The sequence below is a fragment of the Artemia franciscana genome, chromosome 19 (genome assembly GCF_032884065.1).
Source record: "Artemia franciscana chromosome 19, ASM3288406v1, whole genome shotgun sequence".
In the NCBI taxonomy this organism is placed as follows: domain Eukaryota; kingdom Metazoa; phylum Arthropoda; class Branchiopoda; order Anostraca; family Artemiidae; genus Artemia; species Artemia franciscana.
The window spans coordinates 13,392,675-13,416,213 of NC_088881.1; the positions used below are offsets into that span (position 1 = coordinate 13,392,675).

The window sequence follows — 23,539 nt, forward strand, 5'->3', positions numbered from 1 at the left end:
AATAACATCCATCACTTCAGGTGCATTGTTTTGGGTATTTTGTTCGAGGGAGCTTACAAAAAAAAACTTAGCAAAATGCATCAATATTAGTTTAATTACTTTTTTGTAGCCTTTTACGAGCATAATTCAGCCTTCCGGTGATGGAGGGGGGGGGGGAATGAGCTGCATCCAGGTAACCATTTGATAAGGCCTTGATTTTTTTGGCAAAAAGTCCATTTTTATTTCTTTCTCGCTTTTAAATCGCTTAAAATTTATATTACTTCCAGTAAAGTACGAATAACAATCGCGCCAATTGCAAGGGGAAAAATTTACCACTTCATATATCTAGTAATTTCTGTTCGTTTTGATTTTGATTAGAATATCATTTTTATTTTGGATACATTCTACGTTCATTATTGATTTTACTGTTTTATTGCGTCTAATATCCGTTTCTTTTAACTGTTTTATCTCTTATACTGTTTTAATTGTTTTAACTCTTATAATAACTTTAAAAAAAAAATATATATAATTGGGCTACAAGACAGACAACTTCCTCGTTCAACTATTTAATAATTTCTGTTCGTTTCGAGTTAAAGTTGAATGTTAGTTTTATTGTTTTGTAACTTATAAGTTCGTTATTGGTTTCATTTTTCAAGTTATTTCTTTTAATTTTAGTTGATCATTCATTATAATGTCAATTATTTTTTTACTCTGCTGAAGACAGATTTTTGCTCTTTACTTTTGTTAAGAAAAACTTGTTATTTTTATTTAATATTTTAAGAAGCCGTGCTTCTTTAAACAGTCTTTACTAAAAACAGATCGAACATTACAGAAAGGGGAGATTTGTGGTTATTACTAACAAAACTGAAGCCAAATATTGATAATTTGCTATCTATCCATCAAGTACATCCCATTAAAATTATGACTATTTTTTTTTACTATCATTGAAAAAGCAATTTTTCTTTCCTTATGTTTAATTTTAATTATATTACGAATGTTATTTTTAATTAATATTCAATTTCATAAAATATTTTTAATTAATAATGTATTAATTAATTATTTTAATAAAACACCACAAGAAAATATAATATTTTCAACTTTATTACTTTGATTAGGGAGTTTTCTAAATAAGAAAAGTGAGGTTTGACTGGTTTCTTGTACGGTGAATAAATGTCAAAAAAGTAGAATTGGAAAGAACCATTTTGTTTTTTTTTTATACTGGAAAACTTCAATTTTTATGACATCCGCTCACAGAGCAACCAATTGATTAATTAACAAATCAACTTTCACTTTCTTTTTTGAAAAAAAATTAATTCATTATTGGAACTCAGCCGCAGCAAAAATTTCCATAGTTAAACTTACTCTTCACATTCTTTGTCGAGTTTCGGGAGATAGAATTTTAGCTGCAGAGGGTCCACCAGAACTAGCAAAATTTTGAAAGTGGTCTATGAGAAAAAAAGTTTAGGGACCTCTGAGATAGAAATTTCAATAATGTTCCCCTACCAAACCCACCCTTCTGAATGAATTTTCTGAAAGGAGACAAATGAAACCTATAACAGAGGTTTCGGCACGAAATATTAAAATCCTAAGTTCTTCCTAAATTCTTTTGTGTAAAGTAATATTTACAAAGCAATAAAATTCAACTTTAGCTTCTAGACGAATAAATGTCAAATTCTACACGAAAATAAGATCAAAAATTATTCTACAACAAAGGTGTAAGAAACAGCGCTTTTTTTTAAAATACAAGTACTATTTTAGTTTTTGAGGTAAAACTAGCAAAGTTTGTTCCATATTGTTATTACCAGAAATCCTCAGGGGCTTTTTTGGACTGACTAAGATTTTACAGTGCTCATTCACATCCTTGAAATTCATCAGGGAGCCCTGAGCCTGCATAACACCTTAAAAAGAGTTCGAATGTTCAAACGTGTCTAAAATGGTAAAAATAAAACCTACAAATATTTCAAACATTTGGAGGAGATTTTTGACAGCCTCTAGTCAATTAGCAATTAAAATCCACCTGATCACCTTAACTGTTCCTTCATCAAATCCCATACAGTGGGATTGAAACCAATTTTCCAATTCAATACGACCCTTCAAACGTGTAACAATGAGAGTAGCGAAAGGAACACAGTAAGTTGAAATCAGGGCCCCTAAAAAAATTCTCGGATATATATGTATGAGTGGGTATGACTACAATTTATATGAAGCAGTTATGCCAACGCAAAGTGCTTCAGAATATGTCCAATTAACTACCAAATTGTATACATAAAACTTGGAGTGTAATTTTTGACAATAAGGCCTAAAACTATCTGAAACACCGTTTTTTTTTTAAATTTTTACCAGCAAAAGAATGCTTCGATCTGGGTCTAGCAGCTATAATTTGCATTGTCACCAATAGAGCTGTTATGTTTCCAAACTGGTTGTAAAAAACAGAACAGTTTTTAATCGTCTTTGTATTTAGTTTTTCTGGGAGCTGGCGTTCCCCGCCCGACGGATAATTTCCCCGCACGCAAATTGAGCGGCCAGAGAGAAAGTACAAAAGAGGAGCCTCAAGATGTTTACTGCAGATGTCCTAAGAGGTAACAAAAGGACTAAATATCAAAATGAAATTTTAGACAGGGGCTGGTTCAGGGGCTTCAATCACTTTTGACGAATAAAATAGGACTACAACTCTCAATTTCCGATCGAATGAGTATCCTCCAAGGTTTCTACGACCATGGGGGGGGGGGGGAAGTTTGGGGATGAGGAAAGGACAGCCCCTCTCCTAAACGGAAAAAATTCTGCTCATTTTGCGGTTTAATGTCACTACTTTCGTAATAAGAGCGTAGACCACGAATATTCTCAGAAATTAAGAGGGATTAAATATCAATTTCAACCTCCCCCTCGTGCCTAAAAGGCTCAATGAGAGCTAGGTTGTTTTGGCACTAAAATGCACCCATTGAGATATCTACGCCTCCCTCTCACTAACTACAAAATGTTAAGAGAGCCCTACTGTATAGATTTAAGGTCTCATCTACAAATACTTGGAATTATGTATTTTTTGCCAAAGAGTGATCATGAAGAAATACACACTCAGAATCAAAAATTATCCCTTTTCCTAAAGTTAAATCCTGTAATAAAAAAAGCATAAATTGTATAATTTACAATCTTTGCCCTGGGGGGCTTTGGGGGACATTACATCCCCGGAGGCAGAGTTACAAGACCTTTTGCTTCTTCTGAACCAAATCATTTTTCAAAATTTTTATCAGTGTAGAGGAGAGGATGCACAGAAAGAGGGCAAAGGGGACGGAGCCTTTCAGCCCTCCAAACACTTTTCAACATCCCCTACAGCATGCACTGTAAGTTTCAACTTAATACCCTCAGCCGTTCCTGAGATATTGCTGATACTCCCTTTTGAAACCTAGCTCGCACACGGTATGTTTTGATTGTGTTCAGCATTCCTCTCCAAATCTTCGGAGCGTAATGCCATCCCCCAAGGCATAGTTATTTGATTTTTCGGCTATTTTGAATAAGATGGCTATTAAAAATCTTGATTGAATGTTTTTGAAGAAAAGGCAGCTAAAGAGGGCATGGAAGATGAACTAGCAGCCATCCAATCACTTTAAAACATTACTTCCAACATGTCCTGGAATTTTCAACTTAATACCTTCAGCCGTTCTTAGCAAATTGCAGATCCACCTTTCTGATAAACTGGATTGATACAGTGCCTATTGATTCAGTTTAAGATAACCCTAAAAATTCTCCAAAATTTTACCTTGGTTTACTTTGTTTCAAGGGTATTACTTTGGAACCTCCAAAGTTTCCTAAGTAATACCCTTGGTCTTTTCAGATGCACTCAGAACCAAAATGTTTCCCCTTTTCCTAATGATAAATCCTGTATGTAAACAATGGGCAAATTGCACTATTTACAATCCTGACCCCGGGGCTACGGGGGGTATGGCATCCCTGGAACCATAGCTATTAGATCTTTTGACTAGTTTGAACAAAATACAATTACAAATTTTGGTAATTATTACGGAGAGGGGACACATAAAAAGGCCAAGGAGGAGGAGGGTGGCTTATTACCCTCCAATCTGTATTTAACTCATCCGAAACATACATTGAAAATTTCAACCAATAGCATCAGTCGTTGCTTAGATATTGCTGATATTCGCTTTCCACAACCAACAAAGACAAAGTGTCTTTTTTGGATATCCATTCCCTCTCTTCTTAATAAAAAAAAACAACTTAATGCGTTAATAATAACCAGCTTGCATAACTTACAGCTCTTGCACCGGGAGGCTGCGGGAGGTGGGAGGTTGTCAACCTCAAAGCCATAGTCATTTGGCATTTGGACTGTTTTGAATAAAATGGCCATCTCAAAACTTTCATCATATGTATTAGGGAGAGGGGGAAGGGTGTTAGGGGGGAGTATCCTCCAATCACTTTTGAATTTTAATAAAGGCACTGGAAGATTCAATTACGAATTGAATATGCTCCTCCAAAGTTTATCACCCTTTCTATAACAGCTTTATATTTTAACAAGGAACAACGTGCATAACTTACAGCCCTCGTCCTGATGGCTGGAAGGAGTATCTTCAACCCCAGAAGCATGGTTATCTGACTTTGACAAAACGGCGTTCTCAAAATCTTGAACAGATAATTTTGGGGAAAAGATGGCGTGGGGGGGGACTTGTTGCCCTTCGATCACTTTTGACTCTTGAAATGGACACTAGAAATTTTAATTTGCAGTTGAATGAGCCCCCTCCTAAGTTTATATGACCACCCTCCCATATGGAGTTCCTCTGGGAAATATAAATAAATAATAAATACATTGAAGCCTTATTGCTGTTTACTATAGGCAACGCCATAACATTGCCTCAGACTTAAACAGATGAATAGATCTTTCCCTTCTAATAAACATCCAGAATTATCCCGGAGGAATATGGGAAGAATTATCCGATGAAAAATTTTCAAGGGGGATTTTTCATCGACGAAGAATTATCCACAGGGACGGGACGTCTAGCACTAGTTTTTCGAAGTTATAGTTAGGGATTACATCTTCCAATTGCATCTGACTTTCATAATCTCAATTTTGATGAATGTGGCAAAATTTCAACAAAAAAGGGACAGAAATTCAGTTTCAAAAGACAAAAGACCCCATGGTGTCCAAAAGATGAACGTTTTAATCTATATAAGGTTCTATGTTTTTATTTTTACCTGTTTTGGACTGCAAGCTTTCTGGTAATTTTGGACTTGGCCGCGCCTGACGACTTCCAATGTTTTGCGACTCTTCTGATTCCCTGAAAGATATAGAATTAGTTGATTTCGTTTTCGATAAGAGATTAATATCAATGATAAATGCCGCATTTCAAATTTCAAGTGTCGTGACCATTTAACGAAGTATCCCAAAGAAATATTGCAACACAGGGGTTGAAGACACATCATAGTGAAAATTCACTTAATAGAGAGCAAAGAGAAATTGAGGAAATGAGAATGCTTAAGGTATTTGCAGAAGCCTATCCTTATTGTCAATAAATTCAAAGATTGCTATTTTATTCTCCTTTTTTGATGTCTACTCTTTAATGTTTTGATTTTTCCTACTTACATTTTCACAAAGTAATCAGACAGATTTAATATCAACATCTCTTAGTTTATTAGTGGCAAAGCTCTTCCGTTGCTTATAGTAAAAAGCCACATGCCTAATCCTTACACTTCGATTTCAATTCTCCATATTTTTATACTAACTTTCCTTAAAATTCCTCGTGTTTTAGTTTGATTTCCCCCTATTTTTCCCTAGAAAAAAATGATATTTTCTTCCCCTCCCCCCCCCCATTTACATAGAACTTACATGAGAAGCATAGTGTAGCATTAAATTATTATTTTTTACATCAGGTAATAATAACGTAGAACATCTGTTACAATAGCGTGAATACATAAAAAAAAGTTGAAAGAAGTATCATTTTCAGCACTTAATCTATCTTCTTCGATTTTACGGGAATGTCTTTTTAGTCTGCGGTTAATTATCTTATTGACAAAAGGAATGGGGTATCCAATACCAAAAAGAATATCTCTGATAAAGTTTATACGAATCGGAGCAAATGTTCAGGGCACGATCAATGAGAAAAGTTACAGCTGCTCTTTTAACTTGTGGAGGGGTGATTTGAATTGAAATGAAAATATCTACTGTTTTGTGGCTTTCTATAGATAGTCAAATCCAGTTTATCAGTATTACGAATAATTAACAAATCTAAAAACGGTAGTTTGTTTTCAATTTCAACTTCTAGCGTGAATTACTTTGTGCTTGTTTATTATGGAAAGGCAGTGTGGTCTTCGTCACTATTTTTGTCTAGCCTATGGGGAGCAGTTGACCAATGATATCTTTTATTTTATTAGTTTAGGTAAAAAACATACTAATATCATCAATAAACAAACTTTCGCATTTAAATTGACACAATTACATATAAAACAATAGCTCATGATCCTACTGATCAGTTTGTTAATCTATATGTAAAAAAATAAGTTGTACACATGTTTGTTTTTTTGTAAAAAGAGGGTTTGCATATGACGCCATTATAAATATATAAGGCTTTGTATATGACGGCATTATAAGTTGACGTCATTATAAGTATATAAGGCTTGTATATGACGTCATTACAAGTATATAAGGCTTACGATTCAAAGAAAATATTTAGTATAAATCCTACAATGACAGAAGAAACAGCCGAGGAATCAAATCGTGCGAGAAATTTTAGTATAAATCCTACAATGGCGGAAGAAACAGCCGAGGAATCAAATATATATAAAAATAAGTTGTATGTATGCATGTTTGTTTGTTTGTAAAAAGAGGGTTTGCATATGACGTCATTATAAGTATATAAGGCTTTGTATATGAAGTCATTATAAGGTGACGTTACAGACCGGGACACTGGGACACAAATCACGACCGGGACACAGGGAATATAAATGACAACCGGGACACTCAAAGAGAAATTACAGACCGGGACACCGGTACACAAATGACGACCGGGACACCGGGATACAGGTAATATAAATGACGACCGGGACACTCAAAGAGAAATTACAGACCGGGACACAAATGATGACCGGGACACAGGGTATATAAATGACCACCGAGACACAGGGACACAACTACAACAGGGACGCCGGTGGGGGGGCACAGGGGGAATATATAAATGATGACGGGGACACAGGGAATATTCGATTAGCAATCACCATCAACAAAGCTCAAGGGCAATCATTAGAAAAATGCGGTATAGATCTGAATACGGATTGTTTTCCCATGGACAATTATATGTTGCACGTTCAAGAGTCGGTAAACCTGACAATCTATTTATATGCACAGAAGATGGGACAGCGAAGAATTCACAGGTGGGACACAGGGACACAACTACAATGGCGCGTAAAGGAGGGCGAGAAGCGCCCCCACAAAATAGGTTTTTGGTGTGGCGCGTCGCGCCACACCAAAAGCTAGTAATATTATAAAATTTAAATGAATTAAAGCAGCTAAAACCAAATGGTAAAATCACCCCACAATTATACAATAGATTTTTTCCCCGTGGTAGTTTCTGTCCCAAACTCTACGGTTTACCAAAAATACATAAACAAGCTGTTCACTTAATAGTATTCCCTTAGATGAAAGGTAGCCCTTTCATCCTGTATTGTAAAGCGGGATATGACATGACCTGGCTAACTATGATACACCCAAAAACTAAACGAACAATATCATAGATATAGAAAACAATCACTGCATCTACGTTCAGAACCCGATAAGCCAGACAGAAGAGTTTGCAACATATGCTGGTGTTCTTCAGAGCTGCATACTTTCTCCCCAACTATTCAAACTGGTTTTAAACACCATCCTTTCCCAACCAGAAAGCAGAGAACGCCTGACTAATAGGTTAAGCTTATGCTGAAGACTCCAGTAAACTAGCTGAAACTGTACTTAATTTACAGGCGCCAGCTTCCAAAGAAGGATCAGCAGTAAACAGCTTCAGCATGTCATTAATTCGAAGAAGACAAAGAAGGTGAAGTAGTTGAGCCAATCACTCAGTTCTTATGCCTAGGAAGCATACTAAAATTGGACAACAGTTGGACTGACAACATAAAAGGAAGACTTGATCGAGTAAGCTCAAGCTTCAAGAAGTTGCTCCCTTTCTTTAAGAATGAATATTTATTAATGCAAATAAAGCTATGACTCTATGGCTCCTTCATCGTTCCTGTGGCTTTTTTATTGTTACAAGACATAGACACTGAAATCGGAAGACGAGCAACAAATTTTGACATTCCAAAGAAAGGCCTTTACCGTATAGCCGGTGTAACATACCTCGAAAGAGTCACTAACCAAGATCTTCAAGAATAGCTGAAACAGGAAACAATAGTACTAGAAAGAGTACGACAAAAATTTTGGTATCTTAGCCGAGCTCACAGGATGGAGAAGTCTCGACTTCCAAAAGTCGTTTTTGAAGGTAGAGTGTACGGCAGTCGCCGTCCTGGCAGATCAAGGAGAAGATGGAGAAACCACTTTGGTAATGACCTTGTGAAACTTTTAAAGCAAGCGTGACTGCAAATGCTGCAAACAGTTAATCTGTTAATCTGTCATTGTGTAAAGGAGGCGGTCCCAACCCAACCCACAATGATATCTGGGCTAAAAGTAAAGAAAAGTAACTTACTCTTTAGTAGAAATTGTTTCATCTGCATCCTCTGTTTTTATTGAGTCACCAAGAAAAACTCGTCTGACTATACTTCTTCTATACCAGGCTTTTGGGAAAGCCAGAATTTCAGGAAGTCTCCGCATATCATATTTGAAAGACGCAGATCCTATGTCAATGATTGCTGAAATAAAAACACAAAAATGTTTCAACCTGACTTTCATCAATTCAGTCACCACAACACAATAAATTTTTATGAGACACCTCTTAATTTTCTTAAAATTCACCTATTTACTCTATTTTCATCCCTCCCCCTTTACAACATAACAAAAAGGGCTGGGTGGCTTCTATTGCGCTTCAATTAAAAAAAAATAACTTTGGTAAAACGCTCAAAAGCTGACGCCCGTCATCATTGATTTAGTCTCTTGCTCATGGGAGAACCTTTGGTATTAACCACTAATTCATCACTCTATATTTTTTTTACACTGACTTAAAATCACAATATTAAAAAGCTAACTAGTTAGTCAATACGTTAAAAATTAAAGTAATGGTACAGTTTACTTTCATTTACGAATCTAGCATCATATTGCAAAGTAATTTTGACTGAAATAACCAATCTGCTAATCTTATAGCGGTTTAACATTGACACATTGATATGCATAGTTCCTCCTCACCCCCCCCCCCCTATGAGAGATACGATAACTAGAATTCTTTATTATATTTTTTACTGACTAGTTGGACTTTTTATCCGTTGTCATTTATTGATGAAAATTGCAAAACATTCAGATTTACTTCAAAGGGAAGGATCGAAGTTTTCAATTTAATGCTTTTCAAAATGTATAAAAGTCCGATTTATAGTAAGGAAATGTAATTTAAAGCAAAGGATGTATCAAAACGTCGTTTTTGGCGAATTTTGTATACCTCCTCTAGACATTTTCAATAAGCTTTGTACTGATCCTTTTTCCTGATCTAATGGTAAGAGCTGCAAGTATTTTTATTTTTATTGGGTAAGGCATGATGATAGATGAAACCCCATTCATTATGAAAATTACTAACATCAGCATTCAGTCCACTGAAAACTCCTTGCATTACCTTATACTAGTAAGCAAATTTAACGGTCTAAGGATGTTAGCCAGTGAGACTCGTCACGAATAATATGATTCTTCATTCTTAGATCTAAACATAAGGTAGCCGTATGCAAATATAAGAGAGGAAAGCTGGTTGACTTTCTATTAATTAAAAATTGGTGTCATTACCCAGTAATACCAGTTTCTTTGGTTAAGATAACCACCCTATTGTTCTCTGGATACTCCCTTAAAAAGTATGCCTTTAAATACCAGAGGCTTAGGCGATTAGTATTAATCCCATTGAGATTAATTTAGACATTAATCCAATTAGTTTAACTAATAGTATTTTAATTTAATCAAGCAGTTAAATTAATTTAACCCCATGTCTTTTAAGTTAGATTAATCCAATTTACCATTTGTTGCGCAACCTGGTTGTTTTATTAGCAGAAAAAGATTTACGACGACGGAGAAAAATCGCTCTAATATACAGCTACTCTATGGACAAAACCAATTTAACTACAATTTCACTAGATGTGATAGTTTATGATTAGATTCGTTAGATTGGATAGGTTGCAAGACACAACCTATTCCAGACCCATCATCTGCAGAATAGAGAATCGTTGTGAAGACCAAAATGAACTCAGGAAGGCTTGGCATTCCAAGAAAAAGAAGACTATATGCTTAGGGTTTGTCTATCTTATAATTGCAGTTCATGTAAATACACAATTTTCTGGGGTTTCTTATGAATCGTGTGTTGTAGTCCATCAAAGAACATAGTTGCTATATATACTATACATGAAGAGGTTAAATTGGGTTAGGTTTTTAACGCATATCTGAGATTTATAGCGTAATTTAACTTAAGCTTTACCATCAGGGCTTGCATGAGACTAAAAAAGCTGATTCAAAAAGCTAATTGAATCCAAGCAAAGGAAACAAATTTCGGAAATTCACCGACGAATGTTGTTAATCCGATTCCGAACACTCACAGTAACAGATCCACCCATTTCTATCAACGCCAGGTCCCTCAATCTACAAAACGATGGAGAAACGTTTCTAAACTTCTATAATTATCTTCCCTTTGCGGGAAATCAATGATCAGATGGGATCTAGATGCCAGCTGAAACCCCAGCTTTATTATGAACTATCTCAAATTCTAGAGATCAATATTAGCTGAGTCTTAGCATTCGTAGAATCAAAATAGCTTATGCAACCCTATGTTGTTTTTTTTTCATTTGAAGTTCCACGCAGCCATTTTCTCATCTTGGAACGGCACGAAATAGTTGACAAAGTAAACTCACTTGAAAAACGAATTATAGCTTTTGTTCCAGCTTCAGGATTAGCAGCATCGACATATTCAACCTTCCTTGAACGTGATAAAGCAAATTTGACAAACTCCACATTCACGCTTAAAGAGTCTTTACGCTCACTTTCAGATGAGCTACTGGCTGTGTCATCCCCAGCTGGGGTTGAAGGAGTAGCATTGCCATCTCTTTGCTTCAAAGGACCTAAAAAAGTGATTCCATTATCATAGGTATTAATAACAAGCATTATTATTTAGAGGCTTAATAAGTAAAATTACAAGATGTTTCCACGCAGAAAAATTAGCCTTGATCTTCAAAGACAAAGATGAAAGTATCCTAAGGTAAAGCTCGTCTATTGTATGAAAGCAAATATCAATGACAGATTTCTCAAATCAGTTTCACTACCCAACCAAACACCCCCACAAAGCTGTCTTACTCTGTAGTTGTTACAAATCCTCCGCCGCTGAAAACCCCATCGGAGCAGAAAGCGTTTATAATAATAATAATAATTCCATTTTTGCCCGCTCATACAGAAAAAAGAGAAAAGCGGAGTAATACAAATAAAGAAAAGGAAAAAACAAGAACACTCATCATCAAAGAACAAGATTAAGTAATAACTTCTTCATTCGCACTCGTAGATCAGGTGTAGAGCCGAAAGCTCGAACAATTTTTCCAACGCCTTTCTTTCTGCGCTTGTTTCAGTAGACATCCCCAATCACGTTTAGTAACTGCATTCTGGACGTACAATCTCAATCAATTCCTCTTGTATTTTAGAATGGATAAATATATCTCTTATTGCTTGTGCGAATTGCATAACTCGCTTCCAAATTTTTTATACCTTGTACCCTCTTGGCGTACCTTTTCAGCAACGGAACTAAAGCAACTCCGGCGAATTTATTACCGGTATACTAAATATCTCCTCGGCCTCCCCCTTGGACATGTAATTATTGGGCCAATAGGAGATACAGTATTACAGACCCTAATGCTGCCATCGGCAGATGCATTGAAGCTTACATTAATGGGATGAATGGACACTAATGGCGTTCTCTGTTAAAACAGTAAATGTGTCGCTTTTTTTTTAATTGCGCGTTTTATGTGTACTGTGTAGTTATTCGGTTAATTATTGTGCTTGTGTGCTTATTTTATGAATTTTAGTTTTGTTTTATTGATTTTTTTTTTCTTCTCTTATACTCCGTTTGTTATTGTGTTTACAACAAGTCAGCAAGAGATACTATTTTGCAATAATTATTACAGACATTCACTACTAGGCCGATGCTAATATCAAATTGTAAAGAGGCTAATATTCCATCTTCAAATCTTAGTTTGTCTGAACGGAACACACAAGAAGCCATAAGGCATAAGGTCAAGTTCAAACTGAGGCCAGGTCTGGCACAAGGTCAAACTAAAAGTTGTAATTGTTTAGACTTCAGAGACTAATAATAAGCTTTAAGGGTGATTGTAAGGAAATAAAAAAGAAAGAGGAAGTATACTAAAACTTCCTTTATACTTTAAGAAAATGTAGGAATGTATATTGTGCAAATGTGCACAATATACATATTGTATATACACAATATGTATATTGTGCAATGTATATTTGTGCAAATTCGCAAAATTTGTCAATCCGTGGAAACAAAATATTAAAGGCTATAGGTTACAAAACAAAATCTTCAAGAGAGCCAAGTAACAAAATTGACTTTAGGATAGTTTAACAGATGGTGATAACCGGTCTAATCAGAAAAATATCCCCCTTTAATCCCGTTTTATTATTTTTTATCCCCTTTTTATTTATAAATCCTCTTTTGTTAGAAAAATATCCCCTTTTATCCTTTTAATACGCAGCGATAAAAAGTTTGGCATTAAGAATTTCATTTTCTAAGCCCTTCGTCACCTGCAAAAGGGAGACTTTAAAGGGAGACTGCAAAAGGGAGTCTTTAAGAGAGCCAAGTAACAAAATTGACTTTACGATAGTTTAACAGATCGTGATAACCGGTCTAATCAGAAAAATATCCCCTTTTAATCCCGTTTTATTATTTTTTATCCCCTTTTTATTTATAAATCCTCTTTTGTTAGAAAAATATCCCCCTTTTATCCTTTTAAGACGCAGCGATAAAAAGTTTGGCATTAAGAATTTCATTTTCTAAGCTCTTCTGCACCTGCAAAAGGGAGACGTAAAGTATAATCAAAATCATCCATCTCGAGAGTTTAATTACATTCTAAAGGACAGAGGAACCAATTTTTCCAGCTTACTCATTTTAGGGAGGATGTTTAGTGTAGTAAAAAATCTTTTAGCTAACACCAAAAAATACTTTTAGTTACATTATATACTAAATTAGACTGTTTTAGATTATACTATACATACAGTAGTTACATTTTATATACAGAACAGAATACCTACTGAATATTCAGCTAAATGTTTCTACTAAATGTTCAGCAGCCACAGAAGAATAATGCCAAAGAAACAAGTATAAATTAACATACTATTACTACTACTACTACTACTAATAACTCACTGCAGCATCAAGCCGCCAGAGGCCAACACAGCTACGCACGCTCCTCTTCCAACCTAATTTATTCAAGGCCTCCCTCTTTAGACCCTCCCAGGAAGTTCCCATTTCCTTTAAATCTTTATTTATGACATCCTCCTAACCCAGACAAGGACGACCTGCTTTCCGTGTAGCCCCAGACGGTTGGCCAAAAAGGGCAATCTTCGGCAATCTGTCGTCCTTCATCCGCAGAACGTGGCCTAGCCATCTCAATCTTTCTTTCATTATAGCCCTGGAAAGCGGGATTGAACCACATTTTTCGTACAACCTAACGTTTGAAAACCGGTCAGTCAGCCGAGTACCCACAACAATCCGTAGGCAATTTCTCTGGAAAACATCTAGTAAATTTTCATCTGCTTTTCGGAGCGCCCATGCTTCAGAGCCCTTTTTGACCACTGTCATCACTGTAGCTTCCAATATTCTAATCTTGGTTTGCAGACTTATCTTTCTATTCTTGCAAACTTTTTTTAACTGTGAAAAAAACACCCTGAGCCTTAGCTATTCTACTTTTAACATCTTCACTGCTCCCACCGACTTTACTAATAATACTACCAAGGTAAGTGAACCTGCCAACCTGATCAATCTTTTCGTTACCCAACGTCACCTTTTCATCTTCACATATTCCTAGCCTTAGTGACTTAGTCTTCTTCACATTAATTTTCAAGCCTATTCTAGCACCCTGAACTCGCAAAACCTCTAAGAATTCTTTCATTTGGCTCACACTTTCATCGAATATACTTAAATCATCAGCATAATGTAAGTCCAGGAGCGTTTTTCCTCCCCATTTGATTCCGTGGTCTACAATTGCCTTTCCTGTGCTCCTTAAAATTTCTAAATGTTATACTAAATGTCTATACGTTGTCAAAAATGCCTTGCTCAAATGGACAAAATAGCCATTACCTTTCCTTCCACCATAAGGATGAAAAACAGAAAAAGAGAAATCTGACAAACATCCGGTAACACTTAAACCTCCCACAGCACCAATAGGTAACATTGAACCAGGCTGAGGACTTCCTTTCATATTTGCAAACTCTCTGGAAATAAGAAAAAAAGACAGTAAATAGAAAAAAAGTACATAGAAAATAGAAGTACCAAGAAATAGATGACCTAGAAAAGAAATATAGGTGCAAAGTTGCTAAGAGGTTAGATTATTCTCTCTTTGTGTAGCACCGTAACTTCAAAGCACAATAACTGAAGAATATGTTGTAGATTGATATGTCATAATTTTGCATTTTTAACGTAATTTAACAGAGGTTTTCAAATATCCATCAAGAAGAAAGGTTCAGCCTAGGGTAAGGTGCAACCCTTCGTTAACAGTACGAATAATCACGGTAATTATAGGTGTTTCTAGTGCCCTACAAAACAATAAGTGGAACTGGTCGAGGCTACCCGTTTTCTGGAATGATATCTTCCACAAAGTTTATTTCACTCTTGTGATGAAGGATCAAAGACAAAAAGTATTTGGGTTGCTGTTTTTACTGAAATCCAGACTTGGCGAAGAAACCATACAGAGTTCACAAGCAAGCTGACAGAGTTGAGAAAATCTTATAAGCAAAAGGCAGAAGTTAGACCATGGAGACAAAATCATGCTTTTTCATCCCTTTAATTTGTCCTGTAAACTTGTCAAGGCCACCTCCAAAGCAATACATACAGGAGCAACAGTAATTGAGATATCAGCCCCATAAAGAAGAACCATGATTTTGGTGAGAGGGTTGTAAATTTTCATCTATGTTTTACAGATGATATTTAAATTCGACCAGACTAAGGGTGCAATCACACCAAAATTGATGCTGGTTGGAGCTTTAATGATCTGCTTTGATTGATCTGATATCATATCATCGGTACAAAGCAAATTGAACAGTAAGTCTCAGAGACCCAGTTGTTGAAGCACAGTCCAAAGTGACTCACTGTCTGCAAAGTTGAAAGCTACTTTGAAGCCACCAAGGAAATACATGATATACCCTTGAGCTTACAGGCATTTTCCACGTCCCTTCAAAAGTACCCTAGTTAAAATATCTGCTCAATAACTTTTATTTCCTTAATAAAAATTTTCTTAGATTTCTGTAAAGCAAAATCTACTGCGGGAGCGGCTACTATTTATAATGATTATGGACACATTAAAATTTCTTGTATTTAAACAGCAAGATGTTGTTACTCGAAATAAACAATACGAGGCCTTGAAAACGATTTTAGCATCTCGAGCCAACATAAGTGTAAACTTTGTTTTATTTTGTATATATCACTGTCTGTTCCTACAGTAGAGTTTTTATTTGTGTAAAATTCGATACCCTTAATCCACATATTAAAAGGAACAGACTTATTCCACCAAATGTACTCCTGTCTATTCTAGAAAGTCAGGAAGCGGTTTTAAATAAATTATTTAAGGATCATAAAATAGTGGTATCGATAGAAGTGTTTCATTTAAGATTAAACTGCTGGATTTACTTCAATTAGTGCATGGATCGGCAAAGAATCATTTTTGGGGAATAAATTCATTCAGGAAAAAAGTATTAACAGGCAAAGTGGACGCTTGTTCTTGCTTTGGACAGAAAGTCGCGAGGGTTGCCCAAAATTACGTCTATTCAAGAATTGTGGTGCTGCATTGGTGAATTTATTTTTAAAGCATGAGGAAATGACCTAAAGACAGTATTCACAAAAGATATCTCCAATTCCCTGAAGTCTACTATATTGGACGATAATGGAAGAAATCGAACTAAAGCTGCAATAAAAAATCTTCCTATTATGGTGTTTGACTGAACGTTGTAAGACAGTTTTCGTGCAAAATAGTGCATTGCAACTAAAGAGTATAAGCTTCAGGCCCAATAGCCAAAATCGACCGTTAATCCGATCGTGTCAATTCAATGATGAAGGCCAAAACATTCTTCAAACATTGAGCTGAGAGATCATAGGAGTGGCTGTATCCACTCTTCTTTTTCATAGGCTTATTGGTTGAAGATCTCCCATAAGCTTTTAAGGAGGCAGTGGAAATAAAAAAGCAGAGCCACACCAAAACCACAAAAATGACGAAGGCCAATACATTCTTCAAACATTGAGATGAGATTTCATAGTAGTGGCTGTATTCACTCTTTTTTTACTGGCTTATTGGTTGAAGACATCTCATAAGTTTTTAAGGAGGCAGTTGAAATAAACAAGCACAGCCACGAAAAAGCCACCCTTAACAGAACGACTAGGAAGATTATATTAGCCCGGCTTACAAAGCTCCTATGGAATCCAATCCTTCAGGTTTTTTCATAAAACAATTTTTAAAGCCTAATACCTGGAAAAAATTAACACTATAAAGATCGAAAGATAAAGATTAACATAAAATGTCGAATATAATTTTATTAGCTGGTATTAGAAGATACTTCCAAACAAAAACAATATCATAAACCACTTTTCCTAACTCCTGTTACTTTTGAATTGCGATATAACATTTGTTTTAAAAACTCCATTGGAAGTTTATTAGGTGTGAGTTTATTTTGTATAACGTTTGTAGTTTTTTTCTACACTATTCTACGCTATTGCTTTTACGTTACGTTATTTGTGTTACATAATTTTAACGTTATTTGCCAATGTGTCTTTAATCTAGCTTTCTTTTCTTTGTTTTTCTAGCTGATAAAGACTTCAGGATATGAAACCGAAAATTCGGAATTTAATTGGTATTTGTATATTTTCTATTTCTTCAATGTTCAATGTCTTAACTGAAAGTTTGAATCATTATCTCATTTCTTCAAAAATACAGTCCATAAACTCACTTCCCATAAATAAAACATAACCATTTTAGCCGCTGGCTGATTGATTTAATATAATTAGAATCAGTACTAAAATTACAAAAGACAAAATGCATACACCGTATACAAATTTTCGACTAAACAAAATTCAGGAGGTCTAGTATTTTTACACTTTTGCGTGGAGCAGCCACACACAAAGGAAGAGCTCCTACCTTCGTAATCCGTTTTATACCAGTAACACAACAAGCATTAGACACGTCTAATATATTCATAACTGTCTCAGCATAAAGGCATACCAGGTAAGGGGAGAAGCTAGAGAGCTAGACGGGCAATCAGCCAACCATGTTAAAGCAACTACAATTTTCGTCAATTAATTTGACCTAGGGTATTGAAATCACCAGGTAATGACATCATTTTTCTTTTAACAGAAATTCAGCCAGTTTTCCTCACCTTTATATGGTTACTGTATGTAATCTTGTTTTAGTAGCCTATAATGACACAGATAAATGTATATATTGAAAGTAATGTAACACCCCAAACGTTTTCCGAACTGGATACTATATTTCTACACAGTAGTTCCTGAGAATATGACTGAACCATAGAATTGTGTGTATTAATGGTGGTTTGTATTTAATCATTTTTTTTTTTTTCGATATTAAGTGCTGTCGATGGTTGGTTTGTTATTTCTTTGTTTTGTCATGGCTTTGTGTACATATAAATTGTTATTATATCTCAGTGAAAAGTCATAAACATCTTTTTTTTGGTGACTACTTTAAAAACATCAAAGCAGACGAAATACGCAAACCAAATACAAAATTCCAGGGAAAACTTTGAAATACTCAGTATATAAAGAGAGGGGATAGCACCCCCTCTAGCGTAAGTTCAATCAGTTGGACCTAGCATATGATATAGTACATATTGTCTTGGGCATCAAATTCACCGCTTTTTTCAGACGCTTGTTTTAAGGACTTTATCATAACTGACATCTAAATAATTCATATTTGCTATAAATTTACCCTTCAAACTGGTCATTCTCTATCCTTTTTGACGAGAAAACCAAATGTAAGGAAGGTAATCTGAGTAGACACTCAACTCTGGAAACTGGAAGGGAAGAAAATCTGAGCGCTGATGGTTGCATATGAAAGTAGACGACGACATCAACTGGAAATGACCCGTACGATCCTGAATTTGATGAATCGGCAACAGATGATCCATCTAAGTCGAGAGTAAACACTGATGGTCGTGACCCTTCTAAAAGTCAAACATATTTAGAAGAAAATAATGTCAAAGAGATTAGACGGGGAATATTAAAAACTTTATTATAAAGCCAGATTAAAAATACGAAAAATACGAAAGAATAAAAAGAAGTGACTGGAACGACAATTATGAAAAGGCAGATTAAAACATTAGACGTTGAAACGCAAGACAATCAAAGAAAGGGGCTAAACATTTTTCTTTCTTTTTTTTACATAACTTGTCGCAAAACCAGGGATTCAAAACAATGAATATTTTGTATTCCTGGATTTTAGACTTGTATCATGGCATTAAAATTATGAAAGCACGATAAGATTGTAAAAATTATTTGAGAACAATTCGGTACTACCTTGTAAAATGGCTCTAGATAACAAATCGCAAATCAACCAAAATAGAAAAAAACATGAAGCATCTTGTATAATGGCTATGAAGATATATTATATGAAACACGTAGATAGAAAAATATAGCAGCAAACCAATAAAATCTGAGTGGGGGTTACGTAAGCCTAGTTCTAACATTTCCTGTTAATTGAAATTTTAATAATGTCGTTAAAAAGAAACTAGCATATTCTTGCATTTGTTATTCCAAACCTGACCTGCACTCAAACATTCTATGGAAATTATGGTGGCTCCTGAATATTTCTTGGGCCCACATACGTAGCTCTTTTATTTTGCATTTTAATTTGATTTGTAATTTTATTAATTTTAATTCATGTCCCTCTTTTAGAATATTTAACAAAAAATGTGACTAAGAAGCCAAGAACTATGAAGGATTCAACGATAGACATGAAAATGTTTTGACCTAGGTTTTAGCTTAACTTATGAAAGTTCTTAAGCCGAACTGGCCAGACATGACAATAAACAACACAGAGAGATAAAACTCCACAAAAAAACTCAAACAAGACTGCGGCCAGTAGAAAGGAAAGACTAGAATAATGCGGATATTTCGCCTGTATCCAAACTAGGCGTCCTCAGCACAAGATAAAAAAAACAACACTAAACTAAAAACGAATAAAACCACCACCAACAATAATAAATGCAATTGTCACTACTGATCCACGAATGGAACAAAAGCTATTAGAGTTACTTCAATGAGAACATCAAAGCAACTGATGGTCAGTTGCTGTTGTCAGTCAATGGAAATATCCGCATTATTTTAGTCTTTCCTCTTTACTGCCGCAGTCTCGTTTGAGGTTTTTTGTGGAGTTTTATCTCTCTTTGTTGTTTCTAGCTTAACTTTTAGCGGTTACATTAAGCTCTACCTCCCATCCCTACAACTTGGGCTCCAAGTTTTGAAACACGCCAGTATTAGAAATTTTAACCGAAAATAAAACTCGAACTAGCAGTAAGGCAAAATAGGCTGACAGAATAGCTATTATACTATAGTAGATCAAATTGCCCTGTCAAATATTCAATTTCAAATACTTTTCGTTTTCTCATAAATAATTTAGAATCTAGTGTATTCAAGCTCTGGATATTGGGCTGTTAGAAGATCATGAATACACTAGATTCTAAATTATTTATGGGAAAACGAAAAGCATTTGCAGAGAATTGGCCAAATAAGGTGGCTCTTCATAACGCAATTATTATCCCTGGAAATTCATTTCTATTATTTTCGCGATCACCCTTAGAGGTGTTAATTAAAAGAATTGTGGCAAATACTGTATAAATATATAAACATAATGAATATTAATATTGAATTTGCAATCAGTAAATCTGTAACACGTATACGAAGAAGAATCTACAATTTTGCTAATTTGTTCAGTGGGTGAAAACTTTTCTCATTTTATTCCTTTTTTTTTCTTTGCTAAGAAAAACAAATGAAAAACAAAACAACAAAAAAATATTACCATCTAAATTTTGAGGTTTTGCTGCAGGAATGGGGACTGGAATGGGCTCTAGGGCCTTCTCAACGAAGTCCAAAATTTGTGGGCTTACAACAGTTTCTTCTGGAAATCGTTCCAATGACATCCATGTCAATAACGATGCCTTCTTAATGAGACCCTTTTTGACAGAATTATTAAGACTGCCAGATATAGGAGGAGTTAACACAGCCCTTTGTTGATCGTTTTCATCCGATATCATTCTAGACTCGTAAAGGACCTGGAAAATAGAAAACATAAGGAGAATGGGACAAACCTGGGAGGAGATGAGGTGATATAGGTGATATATATACCGCCAAGGCGTTGCATCAAATAAAATTGAGATATCAGCTAGGAAGATTGATTACTACAAATAAGTTAATTCTTATTTCTGGAAAACAAATTATTACACTAAAGTTGTGAGTACAGAAGCAGCCTTAAAACTAGCACAGAAATCGGATCAAAATGACATAGTAGTAGTAGTAGTAGAACAATTTTATTAGAAATAAACATTTCTTAATCAATAGCACAGCATAAGCGAAACTTGCGAAAGTCATTTCATCATTATTCAAAAGAAAAAGAAATTTATTTTTGGTAGAAAGTCTTCAACAAGCTTAAGAGTTCATTTACTCAACAATAACACCAACAACGAATTTGAATAAAATAGGAAAAAAATTACCATAATATTACCCCCAAAAGGATCTTTGACTGGAAATACAGAGACAGAAAGAAAGAAGGGAAGAAAGAAAGAAAGAAAGAGTGATAGAGAGAGAGGTAGGGGGAGAGAGGGAGAAAGAGAGTGAAAAAGGACACGAAAATGAAATACACCCGCTAAAAAACAGGATAAAAAAATGGGAAATTACCAAGTACCACCCATTACCCGTTGTAAATGAAGCCGGAGTTAGGTGCGATTTGGAAAAGAGAACACCAATAAAAATTTCAAATAAAGCCTAGAGACATCCACTCCAGGGGCATGAGAAAAAAAGATGAAAAACATAAAAAGAACGATAAAAACTGAAAAAAAGAAGACAACTTTTGCCTCTAACATTTACTACTACTATTATTAAAAAGTCACCGCAGCATGAAGCCACCTGAGGCCAACACAGTTCCGCACGCTCCTCTCCCATCCCAATCTACTCAGAGCCTCCCTCTTAACACCCTCCCAAGAACTTCCCATTTCCTTTAAATCTTTCTTTATGACATCCTCCCACCCCAGATGAGCAATGGACTTTTAGCCCTAGACGAGGACTTTCCGTTTAGCCCTAGACGGTTGGCTGAAAAAGGAAAATATTGGCAATCTGTCATTCTTCATCCACAGAACTTGCCCTAACCATCACAACCTTTTATTCATTATAGGCCTAGAAAGCGGTATTGAACCACACTTTTCGTACAGCCTACTGTTTGAAATACGATCAGTCAGCCGGGTACCCAGAACAATCTGTAGGCAATTTCTCTGGAAAACATCTAGTAAATCTTCATCTGCTTTTCGGAGCATCAAATTACGAAGTAATTTGCTACCTACAGAGCTCGATAATTACGACACTCACCCTTATCACCTTTCTTATACAGCGGTTTAATTAAGGTTTTCCTAAAATCGTTAGGTACTTCCCCTTTTTAAAAAATCATATTCGTAATCTCTAATAACTTACATCTAACCTCGGAGCCACCATATTTAAGAAACTCATTTACCACACTATGAGCACCTGGAGTCTTATTAGTTTTTAATCCTTATAGTACTGTCACTAATTCTTCCTCATAAAACAAATCTTGCTTCACATCCAAGGTATCACAAACTTTTTGATTTTTCTCTACATCTTTTCCTGCAACTGTATCTCGGTTTAGCACATTCTCAAAATGTTCCACCCATCTCTTCTTTAACTCTTTCCTTTCACTAATTGTGGCCCCGTTCCTATCTTTAACTGGGAGAAGTCCAGATTGACTATTCCCTCTCAATTTATTAAAATACCAGTGCAATATTTTAGTATTATGCCGTCTAGTCAGATCCTCTGCAATTTTATCCATGGCCTCCTCATACCAACTCCTTAGTTCATATTTTAAGACTTTTTACACTTTCTTTACATTCCTTTTGCTTTCATACAATCTATCACTCAGTTAATTCTTGTACAAACCCCTTCTCCTTTCTAGTAAACATAAAAATTTTTCACTAATATTCCAAGCTGCAACTTCACAAACTGTTTTCCTAAAATTATTCGAACCATCTTCCACATTGTCAAATTTTAAACTCTCAAGCTTAGTATTCAGCTATTCCTGAAAAATTTCTCTCAGATCCTCATCCTGAAGTCCACCAACATAATAAATTCCCGGGAGATGGTTACCCTTCCGAAATATCAGCTTTAAATTGACCCAAGACACTACTAGATGGGGGTCTTTACCTTTAACATCAATAACAGCACTCCTATAAACCCTAGTATTTTTGTATAGATACTAGATGGTGGTCTTTACCTTTAACATCAATAACAGCAGTCCTATAAACGCTAGTATTTTGTATAGATTGGTTTACTACGCAAGTCTTTGGTTTACAATAACATAATCTAAAAGGTATGCTGTCTTACCATCACGACAATACCATGTCAACTTATAGGCCATTTTATGACCAAACACCGTATTGGCTATAACTAGATTGTTAAAGGTAAAAAAAAAAATAACTAGATTGTTACACCTACAAAATTGCAAAATCCTTGGCCATTACTGTTTTCTTTTACTACACCAAATTTACCTAGGCTAGGATACCATCTATCCCTATTTCTACCAACCTGGGCGTTGAAATCTCCTAGTAAAAACACCATATTTCCACCTGGGAACCTGTCTATTTGCTCCTGTAACTGTAAGTAAAATTCATCTGAGTCACTAGTATCTCCGTCAGTCGGTTCAACAGAGGCATATACAACTATAACTAATACCATGAACTTTTTAGTCATAAAATGAGCAATTCGTATTTTATTATTAATGCCTTGCCAGCCTAAACAAAACGCAGCAGCTTCCTTATTCATCACGAGCCCTACTCCCTGTCTATGTACCCCATCCCTTCTGCCTGAGTAAAGAAATAATATATCACCCAATTCCATGCTTCCTACCCCTAGGATATGAGTTTCTGAAAATCCTAATAAGTCCAGTTCGAATCGTCTGAATT

General features: G+C 35.4%; 1 protein-coding gene across 3 annotated transcripts in view; it reads right to left on the reverse strand.

Moving 5' to 3' along the window:
- The window catches only part of LOC136039305 (bridge-like lipid transfer protein family member 1), a 279,590-nt gene that overhangs the window by 54,019 nt on the left and 202,032 nt on the right, over positions 1-23,539 (reverse strand). For 2 of the 3 annotated variants that reach the window (XM_065722913.1, XM_065722911.1), the window contains exons 43-48: positions 20,377-20,629; positions 18,289-18,523; positions 14,442-14,575; positions 10,996-11,202; positions 8,652-8,814; positions 5,179-5,261 (exon numbers count right to left, since the gene is read on the reverse strand). In XM_065722913.1, the coding sequence (XP_065578985.1) occupies positions 5,179-5,261; positions 8,652-8,814; positions 10,996-11,202; positions 14,442-14,575; positions 18,289-18,523; positions 20,377-20,629 (1,075 nt within the window). The remainder of the gene's footprint in view (positions 1-5,178; positions 5,262-8,651; positions 8,815-10,995; positions 11,203-14,441; positions 14,576-18,288; positions 18,524-20,376; positions 20,630-23,539) is intronic. The other variant, XM_065722912.1, reaches the window with a different exon arrangement.